Source organism: Emydura macquarii, unplaced genomic scaffold (genome assembly GCF_026122565.2).
Source record: "Emydura macquarii macquarii isolate MOO-44397 ecotype Brisbane River unplaced genomic scaffold, CSIRO-AGI_Emac_v2 contig_2795, whole genome shotgun sequence".
NCBI lineage: Eukaryota > Metazoa > Chordata > Testudines > Chelidae > Emydura > Emydura macquarii.
In genome coordinates, this window is record NW_027132932.1 from 2,691,694 (window position 1) to 2,716,117 (window position 24,424).

A 24,424-nucleotide genomic window follows, 5' to 3' on the forward strand; every position below is an offset into this window, starting at 1 on the left:
TACGCTTTTGCTCCATAGTAGTGCTCTTCTAAACCATTTCAATTGCAATGCATTCTGGGTACCTGTCCCATAGTTCATGGCACAACTCCTAGAGCAGTTGGTCTGGAAGATCTGAAAAAGCCACAGGATGATAGTAGGATAGTAGGAGGATTAACTGAGTCATTTCAGCTAATCCACATTGGTACTAAAACTATTCAGACTAAGTGGTTCTTAGACCTGTTGAAAACAAGTCTCCCCCCTTTGGTTTCTGAATGCATGAAAACTGTTTGGAATCCTTTTGTATGTGGGGATGGGGTTTTTACAAGCACTCTAGGGATAGGATTGTTCTTAGAACGGTAAACTTTTCAAGTTCAGACTAGGCTCAAGTGCCACAGGTTGAGCAATTGTACAGTGATCTCTTGCATAAATCTAACTGCTTAGGAGAAATCCTTTCTGAAAGCAGGATACAGTCACACCAAACCTTAAAAAGCCTCTTTTGCTGGCACCAAAGTGTAAAAATTACATCAGTCCACTAGGAAAAGAAAATCTCTGAGCATTTTAATTAGAAGTACAAGCCATAAAGCTTGCTCCACAATGTAAATTCCAATTAGTTATCAAATTGTCAACTAGATTCAATTATGTACAGCCATGTTTTTGCTAAAATCCATGTTCATTATCAAATATTAATAAGTTACCAGAGGAAGTTGACACTAATTAAAAAATAGCCCTAGTAAGAATATATAGCACAATATTTTAGTTTGAATATAAAGGCCTTTGAGAAATGTTCTGTATAGTTGAAGTCTTGTTAATTTTCCTCTTTGGTCCTCCGTTTTATTGCAACTTAATTCAATGCATAGTTAAACTGGTTTGCAAACTTCTCATGCTTCTTCTGGTCCATTCGATTCATTGCTTTAACCACCCGTTTCACGGCTCCTCTGTAAGAAATAAGCAAGAAGTGGATGAAAACAAGTCAAGAGCTAAGTTGAGTCTATATGCAGAGTCATGGGAAATGTTTATTAATGTTAGCAAAAAAAAATGGAGTGATTAATCACTAATCAGACCTCTGAGCACTGCACTGCTGAGGCAGAACAAATCTGTCATGTTAACCAAATTAGCTGCAGCAATGAAAATAGTTTAAATTCAACAGTGGCTTTACTAACAGGAGTAAACAAATTGAAGTCTTTCGGTTTAATGGTAGTATACTCCACCCTCATTACAGCACCATCCTTGGTAGACAAACACTTGAAGTGGGATCTTCAAAAGCATTTAAATGGATCAGGAGTACAAGTCTCACTGGCTTTCAATCACACTTGTGCTCCAAAGGCACTTTTGGAAAATTGCACCTTTGAAATGCTAGAGTGTGCGCTTTTATAAAAGGGAGAGACTACGCAATGCTGAATCAACAAGTTTTATTGCAAAGAACTTTCATAGAGCAATTTTTCTCACCAAAAAATAACATTTACTCTAAAATAAATACCCCGGAACTCAAAACGAGGTGAATATATCTTATTATTTAGAGATGCCTCTTAAAGGGCTTGCTGTTCAATTAATATTATAAAAACACACTTTATAGCAACCTTCCTCTCAAAGATTCCCCAAAAGTGTTACCACTATGTAAAGAATAAGAATCCCTTCACATCTCCTCTTATCCCATTTCTGGGATGAAATATGGAAGCTATTTAACTCACACAAACACTACAATACCTTAGAAAAAAAGTGGAGGATACCTTATAAATAAATAACGGTTACCTACCTCTAACTATTCTTTGAGATGTGCTGCACATGTCCATTTCACTGTGGGCGGGTGTGCACCTTGTGCACAGTTGTTGGAGAACTTTTTCTCTCAATGGCTGGTGTGAGACCACAAAGCCACCCTGACCCCCCTCATTTCCTTCGTACTGAATAAACTCCAACAGAGAGAGGAAGAAGGGTGGGTCATGGAATGGACATGTGCAACATCTCAAAATCCATCAATTACAGAAAGGTAGGTAATGGTTTCTTCCTCTTTGAGTGCTTGGACGTGTCCATTCCACTATAAGTGCCACACAAGCAGACAAACATGGAGGTAGGATCATAAGTCTACCTGAACAGTGATTATAAGACAACCCGTCCAAAACTGGCACCGTCCGTGGACTGATGGGAAATGGCATAATTTGAAGCGAAAGTGTGCATTGATGACCAAGTTGCTGCTTTACAAATGTCTGTAATCAGCACGTAGTCCAAGAAAGCTGCCGAAGTTGCTTGCGCTCTCATACAACTTGTCAGTACTCTAGCTGGTGGGGTTATATTAGCATAAATGAATGCATGAAGAGATCCAAGATAAGATTCTCTGAGTGGAAACTGGTTGGCCTTTAGATCTGTCTGCAATCACAACAACCAACCGCAAGGATCTAAAGGACTAAGTACGCTCCAGGAAGAAAGCTAAAGTCCTTCTCAGATCCAGCGAATGAAATTTCTCCTCATCTCTATGAGCATAGGGTTTTGGGAAGGATGTTGGCATGTAGATTGCCTGGTTAATATGAAAATTAGAGGGTGTACAGGGGCATTTTAGCAACCAACCAGATATCTACAACACTGCGAATTATTGGGATGGACTACCAATTATTCTGCTTGCTGCTTTTAGACCTCTGCAAGAACTTAGCATAACTAGGCAAACTCAGAAGGGGGAGGGAGGTAAATAATGAACACGTGAAGTGAGCCTAACTCTGTGTGTTCTCTCTCTCTGAATATGCGAGGGCAAATATCTGTGAGAAACAGGAAGCCTGGATATATTTTAGGACTTCAGCTATGAGGAAATTATTGCTAGACTTATAGCTTATGACTACTTGCTTAACAATTTTTTTAGTGACATGTTTTTGTAATTCCTGCTTCTGCCCAGTTATTGATTTTTTTAGTCAGCTATGCAACATTCTTTGGATTATAAGCGGGAGGTAGCGAGTCTAAATCATATGGATCGCTTTGTGGACACATTGAAAAGATCTCCAGGCACAGACTGAAGGACTGGCCATCCAGAAATCTGTTACTGATTTACACAAAGACTGCCTTAGACTTGTAGGGTAACTATCAAGTTTTGGGATAGTCTAACCACCTATTTTATATGTATGTGCTTAAGACTAATAAGTGGAGATTTCCGGTAAAGGTAATTCCATTGGGAATTGCTGGAGACCAATAAAGTAACGCTTTAGGTAAGAGCACTTGGTTTTGACTTGTCTGTGCCAGCCATATAGCAGGTGGAGGTACTGCGTTTCCTTTGGTTTATTTCCTGATACCGACTCACAAAGACTAAAGTTACTGGGTCGAGGAATCCTGGGTAACAAAGATGGATATAAACTTTATTCTTATGAAAACTGTTTAGGGAGGCTCTGATACTAGGGCTCTCAACTCATCTACCCTTCAAGCTGAGCCAATAGCAACTAAAACTGCTATCTTCATAGAGAGATGAAACAGAGAACAAGTTGCTAGAGGTTCAAAGGGTGGTCCCATCAACTTTGCTTGGACCAAGTTCAGATCCCAAGGAAGGTTAGGATCTTGTATGTGTGGGTACAATCTGACTAAGTCCTTTAGGAATCTGGTAACTATAGGGTTGGAGAAAAGGGATCTACTAACCACCAAGGTGTGAAAGGCTGAGATAGCTAGCAGATGTACACTTAAAGAACTAATTGCCAAACTCTGATGTTTTCGATATAGAAGATAGTCCAGTACGAGGTTCAAAGGTGCATGCTCTGGGAATGTGTCTTTTTGACAAGACAAAATAGAAAGGCGCTTCCATTTAAGCCAGGTAAGAGCCCCTAGTTGAGGGTATTCTTCCATTCAGCAGCACCTTTAGAATAGGATCTCTCCAAAGGTATTAATCATGAAGCATCTACATCATTATGTGGAGGGCTTGTAGGTTGGGATGGAGCAGGTGGCCGTGGTCCTGAGATGATATATCTGGAACCGGTGGAAGAGATAGCAGAGGCTTAACTGACAAGGTCAACAGGGTCAAAAATGATTAGGGGTATGGAATAGCTTTCATATGAGGAGAGATTAAAAAGACTGGAACTTTTCAGCTTGGAAAAGAGATGACTAAACAGCATTATTGAGGTAATGACATTCCAGCCTTCAGTACTGGGTAGTACTACTGAGGTCTACTGAACCAGCTATCTGTGCAGACCTGGACAGCACACTGAAAGAACACACACATGCAAGCCAACTGACAACAATAGATACACACTGCCATGTGACCCAGGAGACTGAGGCAGCTGCGTGCCAGGGTGAGAGGATATGCTTCAGTCACAGTACCAAGCCCTGTAGTGTTTCAAACCTGGATTGTGATAGCAAGACCTTGGACTTTGTGGAGTTTAAGATGCTCCAATAAACTCTATCCTCTGACCGGTTTTAGAATTGATTTGTCCCAATTTACTAGGAGCACTCGTTCATCGAATGTGGACAGGATGGTGCATATACTGGATAATACCGGACCTCGGACTGATCTCTGATCAACCAGTCATCCAGGTGCATGAGCAGATGAGAGACCAAATGGAAGAACATGAACTGATAATAGGACCCATTTGCCACAAATCTGAGAAGCTTCTGATGGTTGTGTCATAACGCAACACAGAATAAGTGTCCTTTAAGTCAAAGACAGCGCACCAGTTCCCCTGTCCCAGGAAGGGAATAATCAATGCCAGAGTAACTATGTAGAATTTTATTTTCTTCAGGAATTTGTTCAGTGAGACCACCTTCTTTTGTTTTGGGGATAAAGAAGTTGTGGGAACAGAAGCCTTTTCCTTTTAGGCCAAAACAGGACTTCCTCTATGGCCCCTGCCTGAAGAACCACCTGGACTTCCTGTTGATGGATAGTCCTGTGAGAATGGTCCCTGAGGAGGGACGGAGAAAAGGGGTGGAAAGAAGGGATAGAAATGAACTGGAGGGAATATCCCAGTTCCACTGTGCTTAAGACCCACTGATTTGATGTTACATGGGCCCAAGCACTTAGGAAATGGAAAAAGCGATTTGTAAATAAAATCTGACAATAGATGGAACTACAATAACTGGTACACTACTCTCCACCAATGCACAGAAATGTCAGTGTGGACGAGGTAGCTGGACAGGATGTGCCCACTGATGCTAAAGAGCAGGGCTGTGGATGTCGTCTCCTATAACCTCTGCCTCTTCTTCTCAGCAGATCTTGAGACTGGGTGTCTGCATGGCAGATAAGGAGGCAACTGTTTTCTGTCGCTGGAGTACAGACTCCAAGAGATATTAATCCTGTCATGAAATCTTTTAAGCTATGCAGCCTATTGTCAGTTTTATCTGAAAACAAAGAGGGACCACCTTTGAAAGGGAGGTCCTGGATGGTCTGTCAACTTCTGGGGGGGAGCCCAGATGACTGCAACCACAAACATCTGACAGAAATGGCTGATGCCATGGTTCAAGCTGCCATGTCTGTGCCATCTAAACCATTCTGCATATCAGTTCTGGCAACTAGCTTGCCTTCATCTGTCACTACTGGAAATTCCTGCCTATAGTCCTCTGGTAACTTGTGTTTAAATTTTACGTTTTCCAAGAGGCTGAAATCATAGTGGCTTATGAGTGCCTGTTGGTTTGCAAAACTGAGTTGCAGACTCCCTGTAGAATAAAATTTGCATCCAAACAAGTCCAGCCTCTTTGAATCTTTGCCTTTTGGTGTAGATGCTTGGTGTCCTTGTCTCTCCCGTTCATTAGCAGCCACCACTGCCACGGAACCTGGGGAAGGGTGAGAGTACAAATACTCATGTTTCTTAGAGGGGATGTAGTACCTCCTTTCAGCTTGCTTTGCTGTGGGGGAAAAAAGGATTGTGTCTGCCACAGCACCTTACGTGGCTCCACCATGCCTTTGTTAATCAGCAGAGCCATCCCGGCAGAAGCTGCCAATACCAGAACGTCCACCAACTTGTAAGAGCTTTCATGTACCTCCTCTGCCTGAATGTCAAAAACAGTGGCCATCCTTCTCAATAGATCCTGATGAGCTCTGTAGTCCTTTGGCATTTGTGAATCACTTGCCACCTCAATAGCCTTGGCTGGCAACGAGGAAGAGGACACCACAGGATTCTGAGGTGGTGACAGCTCCATGACTTGTGGTGGGGAAGCCAACCAAGTGACTTCTGGCTGCTCGGTACTGAGATCAATACCAAGTACTGGAGAATGCTGCTCTCGGTGCCGATGCCCCTGGGGTGGTCTTGATGACAAGGAACAAGATGGTTGCAGGGAGGCCATAGTGGGAGAAGGGAGGCCCCACGGTGTCTAGAACAGCCACCAATAAAGGCCTGGGACCCATCCTTGACTGGATGATTGCCTCTTAAGGGAAGGTCAGTATTGCGACTGTTGCATGACCCATGGTACCCAAGTCTCTGATGGAGGGCATGACTTCTGTCTTGGATGAGGCACAGACGAATGCATCTCTGAGTCCGAAGAGAAAGAATCCAAAATGTCTGACAACAGAGGGGAATGGGGCGAGGGCTGAACCAACTGGGACTGGGGATAGGTAGCCCCAAGCCGGGGATGGCAATATAAGGCATATCATTGGAGGATTACCTTTTGGCTGCACTGGCCTTTGGGGAAGCTTGGCAGATAATGGTACTGTGGGTTCCTGATGCTGTGAGGCAGGCGCTGCAGGCATTGCTACTGACTGTAAACCTTCTTGTACTGCCAGAGATACTGGTATTGAGAGGCTAAGCAGGTCCCTTGTGGGTGGTTGGGAGTGGCAATGATTGATGGCTCTGCCACAGAGATTTTTCAGGGGACACCCTCAACAGACCTGGGACAAGCTCTGGAAGTAGTGATACCTTTTTAGCTGAAGAATGCTCCAGCAACTGACTCTCACTCAAATGTCTCAGAGTCTGCCTCTATTTGGCTTGGACACTGACACACCCAAGTGAGGTACCGAGCCTAAAGGAAGGTCTAAGTTGGTTCTTTGGTACCGATGAATGGGACCAAGGAGCTGCAGATGCACTCCATACCAAAACCGAAGTACTTGGGGTGCTTTCCAAGTGAGAGAAGTCTGATGGAGGGTGAAGTGCTACATCCAGGAGTAATCATTTGAGGCTCGCCACTCTATCTTTCTTTGAGTGGAGTTTAAATCCCTTACAAATGTGACATTTGTCATTTATGTGGGATTCTCCCAAACATTTTTCACTGACCGATAGGTTTAGCACAAATCCTTCAGGACTTAAAATCTGGTGAGTGTGGCATCGTTCTGGTACCAATCCTGGTACCGAAAGATGAAAAGCTGGTCCAAAAAGACCTAAAAGTAAAATCTATTGCTAAAATTAACTTAAATTTAACTAATTCCTAACAATAGCAGGATATATACACACAGGAGTGAGGGAAGCACTTTTGACAAGTTTGAGATCGCTTTGATAGCCATCAATGGCACTAAGAAGAAACTAAAGGGGTTGGGGGCAGCTCCACCCTCTTACACCAGCATGCAGTGGCATGTGGTGACAGAGGGCGCTCAAGCCATCCCAACAGGTACCTCTGAGGGAAACGAATTATCTGACAACTGTGCACGAGGTGCACACACATCCGCAGTGGAATGGACATGTGCAAGCATGGTATCTAGCAAGGTAAATTCATGTAGGCAGGATGGATAATTATCCACAAACTCTCAGCCAGGACAGCAGAGCTAACACCCCTATACTTGTAAGAAGCAGAATGGGATCTTTAATGACTGCTGGTGGCCAGGACTAATCTTTCATGCTTTGAGTGGTGCCTGCTGTGCACATGAAGTCTCCTTCTCTGCCACCCTCTTCTGTTTCTAGATAAATTTCTATTATTTTTAAAGAAATCTACTTTTGTTTTACCAGATGTCATCAAGTGCAGTGTGGTTTACATGAGTGGTGGTTTAAGGCAAAACTGGTAAACCAGGGGACACTGCACCTCTGGGTGCAGAGGATCTGGATTTCTATGAGTTGCCAGTGTCAGGGGCTGGATATTACAGGGGAATGATTCAAAGGGTCTCAGGGAATGGGGTATACCTACTGTTGACCTGCAAGGTGAAGTTAGGGCTGGAAAAGCCCAGAGAACAGTGCTTAAGTGACTGAAAGGCTGGTGATGTTAGGGAGCTGATACCAACTATCACAAGAAAACCCCTGCCTCCAGCGTGACAGAGTCTAACATGGTGATTTGCAGTCTTGGGTGCCTTGAAACCTGTTACAGTCATGTACTGCATGCTAGGATCCGTACTCTCCCCAGACAGTATTTCTATCTCAAAGCCAGGATTAGTGCCCCTAGTGCTACAGTAATACAAATAATAATAAAAGATGAGTGGTGACTTCAGGATGTTTTGTAGAAGCGGGGCCAAGTCTGCACGGTGCTCACTGAAGTCAATGAGTAGAGAACACCCAACATCTTGCAAAATCAAGCGCTTAGTATTATTCTGTTCTCTAAATGCTTCACCCTGAAAACCATTTTGAAACCTCTGAAAACAGAAGAAACTTCTTAAAAATGCTTTTAAATGGATATGTTAAAGATTTTCTTGGCAGCTGTTGTAACAGACATCAATATTCTGAAATAAACACCTTGAAAGTAGCGTCCCTTTAACAAAACTCTGCCAGCAAAGTTAACAAGGATGGTATCTCTGGTCTTGTTAGAAATAAGGAAACTCTGGTCATAGTTTTGCACTTCAAATATTATCTAGTTGGTAGGAGAAAAGTGAGTCTTTAGCACTGCACAGTGGCCTTGACACTTTCATGTCATGTAGGTTTTACATTAGCACCACTGGGTTGTGCGATACTGTAAATGAAATGAGATCCCACTCCGATGATCTGTGTGCAATTTCACTTAACTTTATTGGCAGACTAGAGCCTGGGTTTATCACCTGTACATTTCAAGTAATTTGGGGTTGTTATAAAGAGCCAAGGTTATCATCTTGTTTAGTGCTGCAAACCATGAAACCTATTAAAACATGACAGGTTTGATTCCCCACGCCTGCCACAAACACACACTCAAAATCATTAGCACAAAGCACAGTAAACTAAAAACAGCTTTTTAAATTTATTTTGTAAAGGCTGTAAATTTATTTTGTAAAGAATTTGTGAAATTCTGATTAGTAGAACTTTATGGCTTATTGACTCCTTTGACTAAGACCAGATAATATGAGAATTTCACAGAAAATGTGCCATTTTTTGACCAAAAGCCAGAAAAGCGATGTGAATTATTAGGTTTCTTTTACAGAATTTTAAAAGAAATACTATCCCATGGATGCTGTTTAACTAACACAGTCTGATGTTCAGGACAAAATATTCCAGCATCAGTGGTTTTGTAAGGAACAGAGAGTATTTTGCCTCTTGATTTGATAACTTCATTACTCTGTTTCACTTGCAGTGGTCACACTAATCAGTGTTTGAAAGTTTCTTGGCACATACAACTGCTCTTCTCTATCTGAGTTCTTATATGGTATCCATCATCACAGTATCAGAGTGCCTCACAAGAGAATAATCTCTGTAAAAAGATAGAGGTCTAATTTCCTCCTTAACAAGACTAACACTAAGTAAACAGATCTGTAACCCAGGATGATGGAAAGCAGCCTTTAGCTGAAAGCCTACGACAGCAGAGAGACCTTCCTTCTCTGTGGGCATGTCTTCACTGCAGTGTTAGCTCAAGTTACCTACACTCAAGTTAACGTCTCTCAAGTTAGCCTAGCTTGAATGAGAGCAGTCACACTGGTCTTGAATAACACAGAATAATTATACTAGTAGAACAGCATAGCTGACTCCCCACTGCATTACTAGCTTGAGCATCAGCAGCATTTGAGCTTCAAACCACACTCCCTGACAGGCCAGCTAGCTTGAGTTTAAAGCACCAAACTCCAGCTAGAGGTTTGTATGAGTGGAAAGAAGTCAGATTAGGAACAATACAACTTATACCTCAAGCTAACACTACAGTGAAGACAAGCCTGAGGAGAAAATGTAAGAGCAGCAGATGCAGACAGTAAGTGAAGGTGATAGTACACAAAGGCCAATCCTGTTTTTTAAATATATATGAGCACACAACCATGCACACATTACTTATTTTGGGATCCCTGACTAATTTGCTCTCTTTAAACAGAAATGTGCCAGCCCATATTCCCTTGTCCGGCAGTTTCCTATGCAGTTGGCAAAAGTGGCCCCAGCAGCACCAGGGGGCAGCAGTGACTGCCTGAATGCAAGGGTTTGGAGGAAAAGGGAGAGGAATGGAAACTGTATTGTGAATTACTCTCCAGGACTCTCTCTCAACAGGGGATTCAAACCCTCCAACTCTCACTTCTTCAGAAGAGGTAGAGAGACACAGCAGCTTCCCCTCATAGAAGCACTAATAAAGGCACACAGGGGGATTACAGGAATTTGGGTTGGGGATGGAGGCTCAGCGTCACTGCTTGCCAGTTGGTAGTGAACTCTCCAGCTGTATGCTACTCTCCTGCACCAGCTTTTCATCTGGTTTGCATGGCAGCAGTGCTTCTTCTCCCCATGTCCCTGAACAGGGAATTGAGATGAGAGCAGTAGCAGCACAGTTTACAATGCTTTAGCTCCCTTCATGTTGCTTGTGGTGCTACTAAGGTAAGAAGATGGGACTTCTGCCTACAAAACTGAAGAAAGATTTTGGGGGGAGGAAGTTTGGGTGACAGTGGAAAACCTAGCTGTAAGTTTCAAAAGCAAACCAGCAACAGAGTAATATTTTTAGAAGGTATACTTTAGGGGGAAAATCCAGCCAAGCCGTAACCCGTGAAAAGTGATGGTAAAAAAATCAAGAGGTTTCATGTTTGCTGGTGACTTTCAAATCCTAATTGTCCAATTTAAAAGTTTTTGCCAGCCCTGCAAACACAAGGTCTTTTGAAAGGTGATTTGAAAGTCAAGCTGGGTTCTCTCTGGAACTGTATCATCACCACTAATAAAGATTCTGGAACCGGCATTCAGAGTATGATTCTGTTGATATATAAAACAGAGAAGGCTCCATTCCCTCTCCCACAGCTGAAATGGCTTATTACAGCTAACAAGAATAAACACTAGTATATTTATTTTTGTCAGGGAAATAGGCAGCTAGAACCCTAAATACATGCTGGGATTAGATCTGTTAAGAAATGCTCTATTTTTATCAAGTACTTTTTGGACTATAATGACATTTCAGTTACAATGGAGAGATACTGAGCCTGACATTAGCTGAATACTAGTGCATAAGAATTAACAAGGGCTACTTGTAGTTTCCCATATTTTATTCTGGGTGCCTGAATTCCCATCATGTCTCTAGTCAGCTAGGAGTTTAGGGGAAAAGAGCAGTAACCAATCTTTCCTCCTAGCCTTGGCTGCTTTGGACTACAATTCTTATTTATCATGTGACACAGGCACAGGTTTAAGTTTACTGCATAGATTTGTACAGCTTTAATTATCTTTAATTGCTTATTTTATTTTCCTAACTGGTTTACCATAGACTTAGTGGACCCCAATGCCTAATTCTTCACTGTGAAAAAAATGCAACAGTAAAGCAGTGAGGCAGCCTGCCATAAGGAACAAAGGAAGGAGCACAGAGTGTGACCCACTTTCCCCCCTCCTTGATAAAACTGGTAGATAAATTGATGACCATTTGAGAGGCATTTCCCTTATTCTTTTACTTCCTATTATATTCTATACTTCGCCTTTCTTCTCTATCAGTGTTCTACTTCACCATTTACCCAGCCTACTGACCATTTTGTGCAGCCTAAGATACCTAATAGGTGTGTAGACTACACCTTCCTTCTGTATTTTGTAGATGATATCAGGGCCTAGTTGACTTTAGGCCCCTGCACAACCCTTCCCAGTTAAACTACTGCTCTGAGAAGGAACAAAGTCTAGGAAAATACAAAGTCTGGTTGTATGCTCTAGGATCTGGTGTGTTTCAGATCACAAATGTTTAATTGGGAGGTAAGAACAACGAGAGTTCTGTGGCACTTTAAAGACTAACAAATTTAATTTCAGCAGGCATAAGCTTTGGTGAGCCTCAGCTTACTTCCTCAGATGCAGTAGGTAGAAATGATACAGCAAAAGGGTAACATATAAGAGGCATCATATACATATACAAGCTCATAGAGAACAATGGGGTAGGAGGATAAAAGCCGGGTACTTAAGGTCTAATGACAACCATTGAGTAGGAGGTGAGAATGGGTGAGCAAAGCAATCCAGGGTTTAAACAGAGATTTGGAATGGCTCTCTCATTACATGAGGTAAATTGCTTTGCTCACCCATTCTCACCTCCTACTCAATGGCTGTCATTAGACCTCAAGTACCTGGCTTTTATCCACCTACCCCATTGTTCTCTATGCGCTTGTATATGTATATGATACCTCCTATATGTTACCCTTTTGCTGTATCATTTCTACCTACTGCATCTGAGGAAGTGAGCTGAGGCTCACCAAAGCTTATGCCTGCTGAAATTAAATTTGTTAGTCTTTAAAGTGCCACAGAATTCCTGTTTTTGCTGTATACAGACTAACACGGCTACCCCTCTGTAACTGGGAGGTGTTATATCTATGCCCAGCTAAGGTACAGCTAGGCCCGAAGTTCAACTCTAAGATCAAGGATGTGTGGGGAATGCAAACCAGGGAGGCGAGAGAGGAGACATGGCTGTCCAGAAGCCCAGCAAGTGGTCAGAGGTCTGGGGAGATCAACCTAGTAACCAGCACCATGATTCCACTATGTGCAAAAGTCAAACACCTTCAATACAGGCCCTTTTATTGGTCAATGCTGTTCATTCTTACTCCTGAGCACACCTCTGAATTGTTTGTATGAAGAAGGACATGCCTTATTTTCAGACTTACATTACATCCAAACTACTGAATTATAAAGAAATATTGTGCCATTACTATAGAGATACAACACAAATTCTGGATCATGAAACTGTGGCTATAGAAACTTATCCCATGTCATTTGAAACTCTTCCTTTCTCTCAAATCCTGTCTGTCTTGCACAGACACAGGCCTTGACAGATTAATAAGTACATTCTAGAGAGGAAGGACAATTCCACATAGCAGGAGGCTCAAGGACAGCAAGAAGGAGACCAATAAATGTCCTTTATACACTTTTATAAATGCCAGTGGTGAGGCAACCCCTGTTCATTAACATATTGTTGCCCTGTGCCCCTACTCTCTGGTGGACAGAAAGCACTGCTTTTCTGCAGCAAGCTGTGAGGGCTTTTTCCTTGGTACTTGTTCAGATGGAAACCAACTAAAATGAAGGAAAAAAGAAAAGGCAATGAAGCGGGGCTTGGGAACTTCAGATAAAGGTAAATATCTTACTTATTGAAGACTTTCTTCGCTAGCCGTGAACGAGAAGTGTTAGCCTCCTGTTTCAAGTCTGTCAGATTTGGGTATTTCCTCTTCTTCCCTTTGTTCTTCCCTCCTTTTCCTTTCCCACTGTACCTAGAGGATCCAAGATCCACTCCAGTAGCTGCTTCAACCTCTCTCATGAATTCTGGATCTTGCCATTCTGTTTAAAGAGAAAAACAAACATTTTAAAACTCACACAATTCCATTTAAAGTATTACAGCCTGTTCACAAGGAGGGCAAGAATTTTAGTCTGAAAACTATGTTATATAGACTAATAGGCGCAATGGGACTAGTGTATAGCACAGATCTCTGGAAAGAAATCCTGGCCAAGATAGTTGGGGATATCTCCTAATATCAACTGCTAACTGCTGTAACTAGTACTCTTCTGTGTGCAAGGCCTAAGTCAACTTCTTGTAAGACAGCAACAGCAGAATGCCAGGGAATGCACTTCACATGGGAGAAGTAGCCTAAACATTGAGGTTATTATTATTTTAGTGAACAAGAAGCCAACAGTCTGACTCAGGAGTTTAACATGTAAATTTTGGAAAAATTAATTAAAATAAATTGTGGCCAGGATATTTCATAACTGGGGAAGAGGGAATGTTTATATATGCAATAGCATTTCCACAGTCAGGAATTAAACTTGCTTGAAAATACATAGCTAATTTCTGACAGGCTATATAGCACACTCTAATGAAAAGTAATATAACTTTGTTCCCATCTTCCCAATACTGAATCTGGAAAAGCCTTCACTTGTGAAATACCGCACCCTTCCAAATTTAAATAGTCTTAATCTTTTTCTAAATCTTTCTTCTCCCTACAACAGCACTAGAGTCAATTTAGCACTGTCAAAAACTTCTGTCGATAATTTTATCCAAGCCGTAAGTTTCAGAGCTGGAATAACCGTTAATACTACTAATATAAAAGTGTCACAATGGGAAAAAGTAACCTAGACTGTAAGTAAACTCTTTGGGGAAGGGACCATCATTCCTTTTTGGTACAGTGCCTAGCATAATGGGGCCTTTGACTGGGGCAATAGGTATTACTGTAATATAAATAGGTAGGATTAAGTTGGTTGTCAGGGCAAAAGGGAAATAGTAGCTTACATTTGAAGATAATTCATGGGAAAAATTAACCTTAAAATAGAAAAATCAGGAATTTAAATATATAAAAAATGTAATATAAGAAAACCGAAAACATTTTTAAATAAAGCACAGATTGGAAAAAAACAAGTGCAACTATAACTTTGAAAGGCAGCAGACTGACTAAAGTGCTAGAACCCAGGACTCTAGAGTTCTAATTCTCACTCTGCCAATAACTTGTCAAATAATCTTGGACATGTCACCTAACCTTTCTTGGTCAATATCTCCATCTGTGAAATGGGGATAGTAATAGCACAAAGATACATCACGTTTACTTAACATCTGTACAGAGCTTTGAAAAAATCAAAGGTATTAAATATTATTAATAAAGAATCTTATAATTTCATTTGTATACCTAAAGTGGTCATGGATTATGACAGAAATATAGGTTGTGATGTTGCAAGTAGGTCAGAGACAACATATTGCATTTAGCAGCATTAAAACGATGCTCAGGAGTATTAACACATCTATGGATAGATGTAAGGTATTATTTTTATGCCCAGAAAATCAGAGCAAGATTAAAATTATGCACAAACAAAAGGATGAGGAAAGCACAGCTGTGTAGTAATTGAGAAAAGGAAGTATAGAGGGAGAAAATAGAACCCACACACTTGATAGATCAGAAGACTTCACAGAGGAGTTTTTTTTTTTTTTTTTTTTAAGTGAAGGAATACCGAGCAGCACAATTCAGATACAGGAACGATTAATCCAAGATTAAGGAAAACTGTCTAAACAGTTTATCTCCCAGTAATAAGAAGGCGTCACAGTTTAGGAACCCAGTGAATGGAGCAATTGTTTAAACACAACGAAAAAATGCTGGCATCCAGTAGAGATGAAATGAGCATTTGAGTAAAATGAAGGAGCAATTTAAAAGCCTTTGAGAAAAATCAATAGAATGCCAGGGAAGAGCAGCCTTTTTGAGCATTGATGGGCCCCTAAAGCTCTTCATACATTGTTACTGAGTTTAGCAGCAGGGAAAAGAAAATTACACAGTTTGCAAGGGTAGGCGGGAATCAATACTGTAGTTAGTAAAGAGATGCTATTTCACATCTGACTGGCCAGCGGCCTGCCTTCACCAGCTTGTCCTGATACCTGTTTGTTAACAAGTCACTAAGGGTTGAAAAACTAGATACTCTTCAGGGTTGACACAAAAAATAGGCACTTAATTTGCTCCTGTGTGCGAACTATTGGAAAAGGATGAACACTGCAGATTAGGGGGTCAGTGTAATCCCTCATGATTCATTGTTTCAGGGCCAGAGAGCTGAAAGCACCGTTTTGTGAACATATGGCTAGACTCTAATATTTTAAGCTCAGTATTAAATTAAAAAAGCGAGGCTTGATCATTATTGAAGTGAGATCTTAGTAGTGACAGTACTGCCAAGACACACACTGGTCATTATCACATGAACTACATTACTTTTACATAATGGTTTTTCCATTGAATCATTTGGGAATAAAAATTAATCTACCTTCCAGTAGAGTGAAGAGGACAGAAAAGAAGTGATTTTAGCTAGTCTAAAGTTTGTGGTAAGTAGAGACCTCTTGGGAGTACCCATTATAAATTCACGCATTTAAAATCAGAAGCAGCTAAAATTAAAATCTATATACATTTAAATAAAAGGAACGAGGTTAGTTCCCTCGGGAAAGAGACGGTTACTCACCTTGTGCAGTAACTAAGGCTCTTCAAAATGTGTGTCCCTGTGGGTGCTCCACTCTTAGGATTTGGCACGTCCTTGATCGGAGATTTTTACCAGCAGTGTTCGTCCAGGTCACACATGCGCAATCTGTGTCTCGCAGCGCTATTGATGACTTTTTCAGTGTGTGCAACCCAACTCCCTCTGTTCCTTCTCTACCATGAAGCCATATGTATAGACTCCAAAGTAATGGGGAAGAGGGTGGGTAGTGGAGCACCCACAGGGACACACATCTTGACGAACCTCAGTTACTGCACAAGGTGAGTAACTGTCTCTTCTTCTTCTTTGAGTAGTGTCCCTGTGGGTGTTCCACTCTAGGTGACTCTCAAGCAGTGCCCTCATTCGGAGGAGGGAGCTTCGGAGTTCTTAGGTTGAATAGAAGAGAATACCGATATTCCAACTGCTGCATCAGCCCTTGATGCTTGGTTGATAATGTAATGCTTTGTGAATGTGTGAGCTGATGCCCAGGTGGCTGCTTTACATACTTCTCCAACTGGAACATTGTGCAAAAAGGCTATGGATGTGGCGACCACCCTGGTGGAATGTGTTCTGACTCGCTGCAGTGGTGATTCGCCTGTTTGTATGTAACAGGAGTGAATGCATTCTAAAATCCACTTAGACAATCTTTGTGTGGAGATAGCTTTCCCTTTGGAACATTCTGCCAGGGAAATAAACAATTTGGGTGATTTCCTAAATGCCTTTGTTCTTTCTAAATAGAAAGCTATAGCTCCTCTAATGTCCAATGTGTGGAGGGCCGCTTCCTGAGCACTGTTTTGAGGTTTTGGATAAAATGTGGGTAGGTGAATAGACTGATTTATATGGAAAGATGATGCAACCTTGGGAATAAACTTTGGGTGGGATCTAAGGGACACTTTGTGAAAGATTGTATATGACGGATGTGCCATAAGTGCTCCAAGTTTCCCTACACATCGTGCTGATGCAATGGCGACTAGAAATGACACCTTCATAGACATATGTAGTAGGGAGCAAGTCGCCAGTAGCTCGAAAGGTGGTTAAATGATGGTATTAAGCACTAGGTTGAGATCCCATGGTACTGTGGGAGGGCGAATGTCTGGGTATACGTTCAGCATACCTGTCATAAAACATTTCACTATAGAGTGTGTAAAGATTGATTTGTTGTCTACTTGGTTGTGAAAAGTACTGATGGTTGCCAGGTGTCCCTTAAGAGAACTGATCAATAGACCTGTCTCTTTCAGGTTGAGAAGATAGTGAATAGCTGGGGTAGGTGCATCGATGGCAGAGATCTGTTTCGTTCGGCACCATGTGGTGAACCTGTGCCATTTTTGCAGGTAAGTCTTCCTCGTGGCAGGTTTCCTACTATTTAACAGTATGTGTTTTACTGGCTCTGAACATTGTAGTTCTGTGTGTCGGAACCAACTAGGAGCCAGGCTGTCAGATGTGGTTTCTTTAAGTCTGGACGAAGAATGTGGCCGTTGTCCTGAGATAGGAGATCCCTGAGGAGTGGAAGGGAGATAGATTTGGATGCTGACATTTGGATCAGGTGTGAACCATGTTTGCCTGGGCCACAGTGGAGCTATCAGAATTACTCTTGCTTTGTCCTTGCGTATTTTGTGCAGAGTTCTGGGTATCAGCGGTATGGGTGGGAATGCGTCTCCCATTGATGCTTTCCCTAATCCCACGCTTGAGCAGTACTGATGGCATTTGTCGATTTTGGGATAACCCTATTGTTGGAATACTTCTCTCAGGACTCCCTTGTGCAACTCCCATTTGTGGCTGCTGCCGAAGTGCCTGCTTAGGATGTCTATGGTGGTATTCTGAACTCTGGGTAAGTAGGTGGTTGATATATCTATGTTGTGGTGTATACACCAATTCCACAGTTCTATTGCTTCTGTGCACAGAGAGTTGGATCTTGCTCCTCCCTGTCGATTGATGTAGAACATGAAACATGATATTGTCCATCATGATTTTTATGGATTTGTTTCTTATTATAGGAAGGAAGTGGGAACATGTGTTGCGGACTGCACATAGTTCCAGTAAATTTATGTGGAGACTTGTTTCCTCTGTGGACCACCTGCCCTGTACGGTATGTTCTTGCAGATGTTCTCCCCAGCCTAGCAGGGATGCGTCCGTAGTTATCATAATTGAAGGTGATTCTCATGTGAATGGGACTCCTGATGTCAGGTTCACGCATTGTGTCCACCATCCTAGTGATTGTTTGACTTTGTTTGGCACCATTAGCGTTCTGTGAACTGAGTGCTTTTGCAGTCTGTAGACTGTTGAGAGCCACAGTTGTAGGGCTCGTATGTGTAGTCATGTATTTTGCACTACAAAAGTGGTGGCCGCCATGTGTCCAAGCATTTGGAGACGTGTGGACAGTTACAGTCGGGTTGTTTTCTATTATGGCTTGCAGGTTTACTATGGCATCGATCCTGTGACCTGGTAGCGATGCCCTGGCTGTGTGGGAATCCAGATATGCCCCTATGAATTCGATCTGTTGCACAGGAATTAGGTGGATTTTCAGTTGTTTAATATCAGTTTTCAAAAGTGTTCTTGTAATCTGAACCGTGTGAACGGCCTGAGGTTGGGTGCGTGCCCTTATGAGGCAATCATTCAAATATGGGAATATGGTTATGCCCTGTCTGCGTAGATACGCCAGTACGACCGCGAGTACTTTGGAAAACACTCTTGGGGCAGTGGATAGGCCGAAAAGTAGTACTGCATATTGATAATGGTTGGTTCCTAATGTGAACCTGAGGAATCTGCAATGTGCTGGATGACTAGCAATGTGAAAATATGTGTCTTGGAGGTTGAGGGCTGCAAACCAGTCCTCCTTTTCCAATGCTGGTATTATGGTAGCCAAAGAGACCATCCTGAATTTTTGTACCCTGTAACAAAGCTCTTCCTCTACTTCGGTGTGTCCAGCGCGTCCTTCTAGTGATAGGTCAGGGAATTTCTTCACCCCTTAATGTTTCTTCCACCCTCTAGTGGTGGGTGAGGGTAATGCAGCCACTCTACAATAGCTGCTCCCTGCTGGCTCCCGGTCCTGTCTCTGGTTCTCACAGGCCCTTGCCTCTTCGTTGGGGCTCTTGTCCCTCCAGTGAGTAGGGGTGTGGGACACGTAATCCCACCCTCGACTCCAGGCCTCAATACAGGGACCCTACAAGCTGCAGCCTCACGCTGTGGCTTCAGGAAAGCTGCTAGCTTCTCTGGGTTACTTCCCTGTGCCCCTTGACTTAATGTCCATACCCTGCTCAGACAGGGGTCCTTCCTGGTTTCCTTGCCAGGGAAGGTTCTTGATCTCTGACAGTCCCATGGGCGTGGTAGTGCCCAAACCAAATGTCCAGTTCAATCTTTCCCTTCTGGCAGGGTCTCTTCCCTTAGGCCTCCAGGCCTGGGAAAGGTCCTTTTGCCCTCTTCGGGCAGGGTTTTCCCTATCCCAGGCTTTGTACCTGCACGGTTCTCTCCTGCCAGCATTCTGCTCCTTCTCCCAAACCCTCCTGGCTCTTGACAGCGTCTTGCCTGCTCTCACACTCTCTGGTAGCTTGCTCCCACAACTCCAGCCACCCCCTTTCTCTGGAGGAGAGGCTTTTTAACAAGTTCTGGGCAGTGCCTGGACTGGGTCCAGGCGTATTAATTAACTGGAAGTAACCCCTGCTCAGCTACCATGAGAAAAGGGACTTACTGATCCTGGGGCTGATATATCAGCCTTCTAGCACTCTCCGGTAGCCATCTGGTCTGACCCTGTCACAACCTGTATGAACTTGTTCAACCTCCTGAGGTCTAAAATCGGTCTCCAACCTCCGTTCTTCTTTTGGGTCAGGAAATAATGAGAATAAAATCCTCTGGCCTCATGCTGAGGTGGGACGTGTTGTATGGCACCAATCTGCAACAGATGATCGACTTCCTGTTCTAATAGATGCTCGTGAGATGGGTCCCTAAAGAGGAATGGGGAGGAGGCTTGGGTAGTAGGTTTGGAGATGAAGGGGATAGTATATCCCGAGTGGATAATCTCCAAGACTCATCTGTCTGTGGTGATGTTTTCCCAAGTATGATAGAATGGGCGTAATCGATGGTCGAAAAGTGGTATTTGGTATAATTTCCAGCTCTGGAAATTGAAAGAGGTCGAACAGACCCTCGACCAAAACTTCAAAATTGAAGCTTCTATGGAGCAGCCTGAGATGTTGACGGCTGCTGATTTGATTGTCTGCATCAGTGGGGTCTTTGTCTATTACGTGATGGATCATATCGTCTGTACTGTGACTGATCTGGAATTGTAAGGTTGGTACCTAAATGGTTTTCTTTTTGTTCTAGGTGTGTATATCCCGAGGGTATGAAGTATGGCCCGAGAATCTTTCATTGTAGGCATCACCTCATCTGTTTTCTCAGCGAAAAGTTTCACTTTGTCAAATGGCAGATCTTCAATCGTGGATTGGAATTGCTTAGGTAACGGTGCAGAATGAAGCCATGATGATCAGCGCATGACAACCACAGTTGTGATTGTCCTGGTCACAGTATCGGCAATGTCGAGGGAGGCCTGTAATGCCGTCCTAGCAGCTAACTGAACCTCCTTTATGCATGATTGAAATTGCTCCTTTTCATTCTCTGGGATATGTTCAATATATTTGCCCGTCCTTGTGTAGTTGTCGTGATCATAATTGGACAATAGGGCCGCATAATTAGCCACTCTTAATTGTAGAGTAGCAAAGGTGTAGGCCTTTCTGCCCAGCAAGTCCTTTCATTTATCATCTTTGTCCTGGGGAGCTGACTTATTATGGGGTTGTTTAGATCTATGGTTGGCTGCCTCCACGACCAGGGAATTCGGCGGTGAGTGGGTGAAAAGAAATTCTGTGCCCTTGGCTGGGATATAATATTTCTTGTCAGCCCTTCTGCACATGGGGGGAATGGTGGCTAGAGTTTGCCATATGTTATTGGCCAGTTCCATGAGGGCGTCATCCATGGGAACGGTGATCTTCGAAGAAGTCGAGGGCTGTAGATTTTTGAGTAGTTTGTGCTGTGATTTTGGGACCTCTTGGAGAGGGATGTCAAGGTTGTCAGCTCCTCTCTCAAAGAGGTCCTGAATTGCTTGACATCATCGGCAGTCGTGGGGTGTGGAGGGATTATGGTCTCATGTGGAGAAGAAGTGGTATAGTGACCTGCTGTGCAGCGTTTTCCGAAGGTTGAAGTTGATTACCTGTGGGAATGGATCTTGCAGGAGATCTGTTCCTATGCCTATGAGAAGTAGATAGTCTACTATTTGTGGTAACCAGCAGTGACAACCACACCGCGCCGGAACTGGGTCTGTGTTGAGGGGCGTTGCTGCCACAGTTGATGGTGCAGACGTTTCCATAGATGTTGTTGGTGCCACAGATGTTGTCAAGGCTGATGGTGCCGTAGATGTTATTGGAACCGATGCACTGGTGCTGGCGCATATAGGTGCTGTAGTATTTGTCAGTGACAGGGGTTTTTGTTGGTGCCGAGCTAGTGGCGGGTTTCGCTACTTTACAGGCCATTGATACCTCAGTATCCGCGAGATGCAGATTGCACATGCGTGACCCGGACAAACACTGCTGGTAAAAATCTCCAATCAAGGACATGAGGACACACCAAGACCTAGAGTGGAGCACCCAAAGGGGAACTACTCAAAGAAGAATTTTTACATTTTGGCATGCAAAGTTGTATTAGAAATTACTTGTAAAAGGACAAATTTTGTACTTACGAGTAAAATAAAAACAGTTTAATTTGGCAAAGGAATGCAGATGTTTATTAGAATAATAAAGGCACTTTTCTTTGGCCCAAAAAGAATAAAATCTTATTTACTGTCATCTCTACACACCTGCCATTCATTGTTGAAATGCCCTGTTCTTTCAGCCTTACAAGCCTAGTTACAACAGACAAGACTAGTTAGAAAATAGACAGGGTTATTGGAGAAGGTGGTATAAGTGTGTGCTATTCCTCTTTCCCCCACAAAATGTTGTTGTATAGAACCAAAACACCCAACACTCAGCGTCTTTGTGCAGTGACTGAACTGCACTCTTGACCATGATTGATCCTCACATTTCAGTGTTTGTATTTTGCAGCATGTGGTCATTAATGTATGGAATCAAGGTGCCAACTGTAAGAACAAAGCATGTGTAGTATCAGGTGGGTTAGTCTCTTAATTGCCTTGTATTGTGAACATATGCACATTCCTCATGGTTGCACTGACCTGCTTGGTAATGGTGTTACAAGTCACTTGCAGAAAAGACATGACTTACTGGTTACAACAACACATATCTTAACAATTTAAAAGTACTTAGCTATGGAAAAAAATTAATGAACCAAATACTAAGACCAATGAGCAAATATGCTCAATAATAGTTACTACAGAGACCTTTCTTTAAATTAAATGAATGGAAGTTTTGACCAGGAAAGTGCCACAGTTTCTTTAGCTTCCCACTAGACAGGCAGAGAATGGTGGGCAGAATGAAGCTCTGTTTGACATTTCAGCCTAAAAATGGCATTCAATAGGGCAGCACAATAACGTCAACACTGGTGTGGGAGAAAAGCACACATCTTTTTAGGCCAAAGGTCAGCGTGTTACCAACAGCAGCACACTGACACTGTAAAAAAAATAAGTATTATGTCTAGCCTAGAGGAATGTCAATTTCACAGAAAAAAATCAATAGTGTTCAGTTTGAGTGATTTTTTTACACCAGAGCATTAGGGCTTGTCTATGCTAGGGCAGCAAAGCTGCAGCACTTTGGTATAGACACTACCTACACCGATGGGAAGGGTTCTCCCATTGGCGTAATTAATCCATCTCCTCAAGAGAGAGTAGCTAGGCTGACAGAAGAATTATTCCATCAACCTTGTGCTGTCTACACTGGGGTTAGGTCATCTTAATTATGTCGCTCAGGAGTGTGGATTTTTCACATCCCTGAGCAACGTAGCTGGGTTGACTTAACTTTTGAGTGAAGAGCTGGCTTTAGGTTCTGTTTCTAGTTTGAAACTAGCCTCTCGAGAGTAGCTACTAGTTTAACTCCATCTCTCTATATGTAGATTTTGCCAGAATTAAAATAAAAGTCAAAATTCTTTTTTTTTAAAACAAAATAACCACATTCTTGGTATACATATCTCCAGCCTATCGGTTAATATTTAAATGCACCTTTACACTGTGTAGCAATTTTTGAATAGTAGGTCATGATGGCCAACTACTGTTATTTATATTTTGAATAGAGATTTCCAGGGGAGGCTAGTGGCTTAACTTATAATATTTAACAATTACAGAACCATTGGATTCCAGACTAGCTTCAAATAAGATGCCACTATATATCAGGAATACATATGGACAAGATGAAGAATCTTTTCCAGTTTCAGAAGTGCTCTTTCTGGCAATACTAAGCAGAAACAGAAGATTAACTATACTGAAGGTTAATTCCTTGCAACTCTCCTCTTGAGGAGGGTAAATAAAAATGTGAGGTCATGGGAAAAATACCAAATTCCTGCACTAAGGCAATGAAAACACAGAACCATTATTCAGTGCACCACAGTGGCCTAGATGCTATAGTGATACCACCTAACCAGGATGGTACATATATGTAGCACCTGCTACGGATCAGTAATGTTTCCAGTCGGAATGTTAACTGGCTTTAGTCAGAAATATAGGAAAAGTGGCCATCAAATATTTCCCAGGAAACTGGTGTAACTGTATTTAAAATGTGAGCTCCTCTGAAAGGCTGAACCTTATTTATTTAGAAAGTGCTTAGTACATTGTGAGTGCGACTGGGTATAAGCAATAAACAAATATAATCACATACAGAGTGAGAAGATGAACATTAAAAATACTTCTTTTAGAGTGGACACCATACACTAACAATAAAATGAAATGTACTTATTTAGTTATATGTTTCATACAAAAACTACATTAAGAGAATATTGTGCTTGCAATCAAAGTATGGAAATACCAGAAGAAAAGGTTACTCACCTTGTGCAGTAACTGAGGTTCTTTGAGATGTGTCCCCCTCTGGGTGCTCCACTCTAGGTGTGTGGGGCGTCCTTGCATCCTGGATTGAAGATTTCTGTCAGCAACATCCCTCTGGGTCGTGCATGCGCACCTGTGTGTGCACGCGACCCGACCCCCTCCGTTCCTTCTCTACCATGGAGCCATATGTGTAGACTCCGAAGAAGAGAGGAGGGGGTGGGTAGTGGAGCACCCACAGGGACACACATCTTGAAGAACCTCAGTTATTGCATGAGATGAGTAACCTCTTCTTCTTCGAGTGGTGTCCCTGTGGGTGCTCTACTCTAGGTGACTCTAGAGAAGTGCCCCTCCCAGGACAGAGGGATTTTGGAGT

At 42.5% G+C, this 24,424-nt stretch overlaps 1 protein-coding gene across 1 annotated transcript in view; it reads right to left on the minus strand.

The window, feature by feature from the left end:
* Positions 1–264: 264 nt before the first annotated feature.
* The window catches only part of UVSSA (UV stimulated scaffold protein A), a 107,523-nt gene continuing 83,363 nt past the window's right edge, over positions 265–24,424 (minus strand). Inside the window, exons 13-14 of the mRNA XM_067567636.1 lie at positions 13,244–13,433; positions 265–914 (exon numbers count right to left, since the gene is read on the minus strand). Coding sequence (XP_067423737.1) covers positions 821–914; positions 13,244–13,433 — 284 coding nt within the window. The 3' untranslated portion in view covers positions 265–820. The remainder of the gene's footprint in view (positions 915–13,243; positions 13,434–24,424) is intronic.